Here is a 7,731-nt window from a genome sequence, read left to right as displayed (position 1 = left end):
CGTCAATCACGTTCAGGAAGTACGTGTTGCGGTCAGTGGAGGGGAGGGGGGGGGGGCCTTTGAAGTCCATGCTGAGGCGTTCAAAGGGATGGGAAGCCTTTATCAGATGCGCCCTCTCTGGTCGGTAGAAGTGTGGTTTGCACTCCGCGCAGATTTGGCAGTCCCTGGTGACGACCTGACCTCCTCGATGTAGTAGGGCAGGTTCCGGGACTTAACAAATTGGAAGAACCTGGTGACTCCCAGGTGGCAGAGGTCCTCGTGGAGGGCTCGGAGGCGGTCTACTTGTGCGGTGGCACAAGTGCCGCGGGATAGGGCATCAGGAGGCTCGTTCAGCTTCCCGGGACGATACAAGATCTCGTAATTGAAGGTGGAGAGTTCGATCCTCCACCGCAAGATCTTGTCGTTCTTAATCTTGCCCCGCTGTGCATTATCGAACATGAAGGCCACCGACCGTTGGTCCGTGAGGAGAGTGAATCTCTTGCCGGCCAGGTAATGCCTCCAGAGCTGCACAGCTTCCACTATGGCCTGGGCCTCCTATTCGACCGAGGAGTGGCGAATTTAGGAGGCACGGAGAGTGCGGGAGAAGAAAGCCACGGGCCTGCCCGCTTGGTTGAGGGTGGCGGCCAGGGCTTTTGATGTCCGCTTTGATGCGGCAGAAGGCCTGGCGGGCCTCCGTCGACAGGGGGAAGGTTGTGGATTGGATTCGGGGTCAGGCCTTGTCGGCGTAATTAGGGACCCATTGTGCATAATAGCGAAAGAAGCCGAGGCAGCGCTTTAGGGCCTTGGAGCAGTGAGGGAGGGGGAACTCCATGAGGGGGCGCATGCGTTCGGGGTCGGGGCCTATGACTCCATTTCGCACTACGTAGCCGAGATGGCTAGGCGGTCGGTGCTAAACACGCACTTCTCCTTATTGTAGGTCAGATTCAGGAGGTACGCGGTCTGGAGAAATTTACGGAGGTTGGTGTCGTGGTCCTGCTGGTCATGGCCGCAGATGGTGACGTTGTCAAGATACGGGGACGTTGCGTGTAAGCCGTACCAGTCAACCATTCGCTCCATCTCACGCTGGAAGACCGAGACCCCGTTTGTGACACCGAAGGGAACCCTTAAAAAGTGGTATAGCCGCCCCTCTGCCTCGAAGACAGTGTACTGGCGGTCGCTATTACGGAGGGGTAGCTGGTGGTAGGCAGACTTGAGGTCCACCGTGGAGAAGACTTTGTATTGCGCGATCCTGTTTACCAGGTCGGCAATACGGGGGAGGGGGTACGCGTCCAGTTGCGTAAACCGGTTGATGGTCTGACTGTAGTCAATGACCATCCTATGCTTCTCCCCGGTCTTTACCACCACTACTTGAGCCCTCCAGGGGCTGTTGCTGGCTTCGATGACCCCTTCCCTCAGTAGCCTTTGGACCTCGGACCTGATGAAGGTCCGGTCCTGGGCGCTGTACCGTCTGCTCATGGTGGCGACGGGTTTGCAATCCGGGGTGAGGTTCGTAAACAGGGAAGGCGGGTCAACCTTAAGGGTCGCGAGGCCGCAGACAGTAACGGGGGTATAGGGCCGCCGAATTTAAAGGTCAGGCTTTGTAGGTGGCACTGGAAATCCAGTCCCAGAAGGGTGGCTGCGCAGAGGTGCGGCAGCACGTATAGGCGGAAATTGGGGAATTCCCTGCCTTGGACGGTGAGGTTCGTGAGGCAGAACCCTTTTATCTGCACCGTGTGTGACCCGGAGGCCAGGGAGATCCTTTGTTGGGTGGGGTAGGTGACCAGAGAACAGCGCCTTACTGTGTCGGGGTGGATGAAGCTCTCCGTGCTCCCGGAGTCGATGAGGCATGACGTCATGTGGCCATTGATGCCGATCATCGTGGTGGCCTTTGCTAGCGTTCGGGGCCGACTCTGGTCCAGGGTAACGGAGTCCAGCTGCAGCAAGGAGTGAAGATCGGGCAGCGCATCGTCAGCCGTGTTGGGGGCTTGAGGCCCCATCCAAGATGGCGCCGTCCATGGATCGCACATGGAGTCCGGGGACTCCGAAGATGGCGGCGGGGAGGAACAAAATGGCGGCGGGAAGGGACAAAATGGCGGCGCACTCTACTCCTGCGAGGCGGAGGCCAGCTGCAACAAAGGGTTTTGGTCGGGTATCGCGTAGCCAGCCGTGCTGGGGGCTTGAGGCCCCATCCAAGATGGCGCCGGCCATGGATCGCACGTGGAGTCCGGGGACTCCGAAGATGGCGGTGGGGAGGAGTAAACTGGTGGCGCATGCTGCTCCAGTGTGGCGGAGGCCAGCTGCAGCAAGGGGTTTTGGTCCGGCAGCGCGTAGCCAGCCGTGCTGGGGGCTTGAGGCCCCATCCAAGATGGCGCCGGCCAGGGATCGCCCATGGAGTTCGGGGACGGAGACCCCGACGATTGGACCGGCGAGGGACAAAATGGCTGCGCGCACTCCTCCAGCATGGTTGCCGGGGGGAAGAATGGCCACGGCTGCGACGCTGCCTGGCGGGGCAAAGGCTGCGGTGCGCGTTGGGCCGGCGGGGCTGGGAAAAGGGAGTGCGGCGGTGGGCCTGGGACGGTCGGGACTTGGAGGAACGGCTGTGGTTGCACAGCGGGCGGCTGGAGGAACGGCTGAGGGTAGTCATTGGATACCGCGTTCACCGCGCGGGCGAGGCAGACCGCGGCATAGTGGCCTTTCTTTCCGCACCCTTTGCAGGTGACGGTGCGGGCTGGGCAGCGCGCGCGCGGGTGGTTCACCTGGCCGCAGGAGAAGCAGCGTTGGCCGGCGGCGGTAGCGGGGCGCCTTGCCGCGCAGGCCTGCGGAGTTAGCTTTTAAGTCTGGGGGTTAAGCGCGTAAGTCTGGGGGGCTGCCGCGGCGTGGTGCCACGCAGCCCAGGGGGGCGCGGTGCGTGCGGGGGTGTACGCAAGGGCGTTTTTGTATGCCACGTCCATGGACCCTGCCAGGGCACGGGCCTCGGTGAGGCCCAGCGGGTCCATTTCGAGCAGCCTTCGGCGAATGTCGGGGGAGATCATACCTTCCACGAAAGCGTCTCGAATTAAAAGTTAGGAGTGCTCGTTCGCCGTCACCGTTGGGCAGCCGCAGTTTTGGCCCAGCACGATCAGTGCCCTGTAGAAATCTTCTAGCGTCTCATCTGGGCTCTGCCGTCTCGTTGCCAGCAGGTGACGGGGGTAGACCTGATTAAGTGGACGAATAGAATGTAGTGTCCTTCCAGCAGTTCCATGGCTTTATCATAGTTCGCCGCCCCTTCGATCGGGGGTAGATCGCCGGGCCGACCTGCGAGCGTAGGAGGTGTATTTTCTGCCTTTCCGTGGGGGTGTCGGCAGCCGTCTCGAGGTAGCTCTGGAAGCATGCCAGCCAATGCTTAAAAATCGCGGCGGAGTATTCTGCGTGAGGGCTGAGCTGAAGGCACGCCGGCTTGATGCGGAGATCCATCCTTCAAAAGTACTTATCTGATTAAATTGATACGCAATCAATACGCTTGAGTCGACGTGGAGTCATATCGATTCAGCTTTAATCAGATAGAACTGTACCCAGCAGCGAAGTTACAGAAGTGAAGGCTGCTGGGATGGCATTGGTTCTTATACCCCGCCTCTCAGGGCGGGGCTATGTACATTGCCCAATGGTAGACCCCGCGGTCTAGCCAATGGTCATTCCTCTCTCTGGTACCGAAATACCTGGTATTACCACAGTTGGTTTCTACCAAAAGAGTTGAAAAGCAATTTTGTTTTGTGTCTATGTGCAGAATATTGTGGAGCGGAATGAGTTTAAGATTACAATACTCCTCTAATTCCCACACTAGCACATCCTTGACTTCTGTTGCACCATCAGTAATGGCTCTGCCTTCAGATGTCAATCTCTGGAATTTCCATTCTAAACCTCTCAATCTCTCTAATTCTCCCTCCTCCTTTAACGAATCTCCTTAAAACCGACTTCCTTGACCAACCTTTTGCTCACCTGTCTGAATGTTGTTTTGCTTGATAATGTCCCTGCCAAGTGCCTGGGGATGTTTTATTAGATTAAAGACCCTGTATAAATATGTTACTGTATTTGCATTTGAGAAATGCAGTCATTTGTATTTTTGTATTTTTCCCTGAATCATAAATGTTTAAGATGATTGTTTCAAGAACTGGAAATGGTTATCAGTCTTGAAATATATAAAATTCAACGACTGGAACATTAACGTGCTACAGGAGCACGGTTTCCACCGTAAACCCCTGCTACTTTGTTATCTTCTTGTTCCTCTGTATTGTATCAAGACTATAGCTCGTTACCAGAGGGTGGTTGAGGGGAATAGCATTGATACATTTGAGAAGCTAGTAAATATCTAAGAGGGAAAGGTATAAAAGGCTGTGTTTACGGAATTCGATGGAGGGGCAGGAAGCTTATGTGGAATATAAACACCAATATGGCCTGAATGGCCGATTTCAGTCCTCGCCCCTGCTTCCTACTATGTTGAAGTCAAGGTTCATGTCATACTCCAGTTCGTTCCTTTCTCATAGGAGAAAACTGTCACTCTTTCTTTCAAAGCTCCACCTCCTCTTGCAATTCACTGGGCTTTCCAACCCAAGCTTCACAGCACTTAGTCATTACCTGTCGCTTTATCTCAGTTTCTTGTCAATTTTCAGCCAAGTGATGCCCCAAACAATGGGCTTCAGTTGTTTGTTTTCCGAAGGAGTTTAATATTTTCTTTTGGTCAGACCGATAGGAATGTCGACCTACAAACATGCCCCATGTGTCACACCTGCATTGTGTGCTGGCGCATGTAACACTCATATGGACATCAGGGCCGGGATTCTCCCCTACCCGGCGGGGCGGGGGTTCCCGGCGGGATGGAGTGACGGGAACCACTCCGGTGTCGGGCCGCCCCAAAGGTGGGGATTTCTCCACACCTTTAGGGGCCAAGCCCTCACCTTGAGGGGCTAGCCCCGCGCCGGAGTGGTTGGCGCGCCGCCGGCCGGCAGGAAAGGCCTTTGGCGCCACGCCAGTCGGGGCCGAAGGGACTCTGCCGGTCGGCGGAAGTCCGCTCATGCGCGGGAGCGTCAGTGGCTGCTGACATCATCCCCGCGCATGCGCAGAGGGAGGGGTCACTTCCGCATCGGCCATCGCGAAGGCTATGGTCGAGGCGGAAGGAAAAGAGTGCCCACACGGCACAGGCCCGGCCGGGGATCGGTGGGCCCCGATCGCGGGCCAGGCCACCATGGGGGCACCCCCCGGTGCCAGATCGCCCCACGCCCACCCCAGGACCCCGGAGCCCGCCCGCGCCGCCAGTCCCGCCGGTAAGGTAGGTGGTTTGATTCACGCCGGCGGGACTGGCATGGCAGCAGCGGGACTTCGGCCCATCGCGGGCCGGAGAATTGCTGGGGGGGGCCCGCTGACCGGCGCGGCGGGATTCCCGCCCACGCCAAATTTTCAGTGCCAGAGAATTCGGCGGCCGGCGAGGGCGGGATTCACGCCGCCCCCCCCCCCCCCCCCCCCCCGGCGATTCTCCGACCCGGTGGTGGGTCGGAGAATCCCGCCCCAGATCTCATTCTTAAATATGGTTCGTCCTTAGTAAAGCTCCTTAAAGATGCTAAAAATGTCCTATCAGTTATGTAGTACTGATTTGTCTATTTAAATGTGCACAGGCTGTTAACCAGATAGTTTGGCCCCCAGGTCACTGTCCATGTGGAGTTTGCACATTCTCCCCGTGTCTGTGTGGGTTTCACCCCCACAACCCAAAGATGTACAGGGTAGGTGGATTGGCCTCGCTGAATTGCTCCTTAATTAGAAAAAAAATTGAGTACTCTAAATTTATTTTAAAAACTCAGATAGTTTGAAAGCTACATGTTTGTCTCCTTTGATAAGCCGACATGTCTGGGCATCAATGCTGTAGATCAATCCCAGTTACATGAATGGGTTAAGGGCAAATTAATTAAAAGATAGCCATGAAAGATCAGTTATGAGTAAGAAGGCCATTCTGTTTTATAAATGAAGGCATGAAATTTGATACTGAACAAACTGATGAAGATGAATATCATTGGAAATGGGTAGACGGTTCAATTGCCCCTGGGGACTGCAGACTAGCAACATATTAACATTGAGATAGATTAGCACAGAAATCTTGTATTAATAATTGCAGCGAAAGGGGATTTCTTCGGGAATTGTGTAATACCACAAATTCCTCGCATGGTGTATTTGTGAACGCGATGAATTTAATTTGTATGTTATTAACGTGACCAAGAAATATTGTATATTTTTGAAAATAGGTCTGTTTCCTCATTTACATGGGCAGGGTGGGTATGGAGGGATATGGGGCCAAATGCAGGCAAGTGGGACTAGCTTAGTGATAGAAACTGGGCAGCATGAACAAGCTGGGCCGAAGGGCCTGTTTCCGTGCTGTAAACATCTCTGACTCTATTGAGTTTTTATGCTGACTAGATCAAAATGGTGGGAATGATATATGACTGTTGTTTATTAAAATGTGCTCACACTGAATTTTCCAATAATCAGTACAAACTGAAAACAAAATGTTCAGCAAATTATTTTTTGTGTTTAGCACCAAGGAAGTGAAGTACTCTATTAGTGGGTGTCACCTGATCAGCTTTTCAAAATCCTCTTCATTAAATACTCTGTTGCAGGTCTGGGTAACGTTGGCCAATCATTACCTTCAAAGCATCTCCATTGACTGGGAACATTTTTATCTACATGAGCAGAGAAACCTCACTGAGGATGTGTTGGGAATGCAGATAGACAAGGTATGGAATCAGTGATTGCATTTGCCATAATCCCTCGTCACAAGTGTGCACTTAATTGGACTTGAATTTAAATTAACACCAGATCTGAAATTAAAGGCAGGACCTGTTTAACTTCTGTTACAATATTACATTGTGACAAGAATCACTGATTGTGTGCGTATTGCTACACTGCACAGCAGAGGGCTGGAAATACATGTCCCTGGTTTCATCTTCCAAAGGAGGACATTTAGTGAACTGCTGGGCTTGGAGTTTCACCCTCGATTTTCAATACATTGAAGTCAATGGGAATGAAAGTCAGCTGTGTTCGAGAACAGCCTGGCCATTCATCCCATCAGTTCACTGCCCAGGGTGAAAGTGAAAGTTACTTTACATGAGTTCTAAATCAAATGGGTAGCATTGGGGGGGGGGGGGGGGGGGGGATATAAGGAAAAACCAAAGCAACAGGCATCATGAACCACCATGGAATTTGAAGCTTTCCCCACTTGTTCTCAAAGTGTGAGCAATACTGGCAAGATGATATTTATTGTCCCTGTCCAGTTGCACTGTAAGTGGACGTTCTCTGTCAGTCTGTAGCCCATATGGTGTTGGTGTCCCCATAATGGGGTTAAGGAGGAAATTGCAGAATTTAGACCCAGAAGTTGTGAAGAGATGGTCAGATGTCCAAGTCAGAATGATAACCCTGCGATTTTGCAGTTCTTGGATTTCTGAGTAAAGAATAAGCATTCGGAGGTGGTACAGACATAAACTTGGAAAATTGTTGCATGGATAATACATACTACAGGCAAACTAGTGGAGGGAAAGACTGTTACATTGACTGACGGAGATGTCTAGCAGGTGTATAAAGGTGGCGGAAGCTGATTTCATGAATAATATTAAAAGGGAGTTGGACAGGTAATTGAGGATGAGGAACTTGGAGGATTATGGGCAAAAGAGCAGAGGTGTTGCCTGAGCAATGCTCTTTCGGAACGGCAGCACAGCTATGACTGGTCATATGGTG

General features: G+C 53.0%; 1 protein-coding gene across 1 annotated transcript in view; it reads left to right on the top strand.

Moving 5' to 3' along the window:
• Positions 1-7,731, top strand: part of LOC140393631 (TBC1 domain family member 30-like) — a 136,726-nt gene that overhangs the window by 44,782 nt on the left and 84,213 nt on the right. The window contains exon 4 of the mRNA XM_072479905.1: positions 6,618-6,734. Coding sequence (XP_072336006.1) covers positions 6,618-6,734 — 117 coding nt within the window. The remainder of the gene's footprint in view (positions 1-6,617; positions 6,735-7,731) is intronic.

Source organism: Scyliorhinus torazame, chromosome 17 (assembly GCF_047496885.1).
Source record: "Scyliorhinus torazame isolate Kashiwa2021f chromosome 17, sScyTor2.1, whole genome shotgun sequence".
In the NCBI taxonomy this organism is placed as follows: Eukaryota; Metazoa; Chordata; class Chondrichthyes; order Carcharhiniformes; family Scyliorhinidae; genus Scyliorhinus; species Scyliorhinus torazame.
The sequence above is the reverse complement of the archived record's forward strand: the minus strand, read 5'-3'. Positions and strand labels throughout refer to the sequence as shown.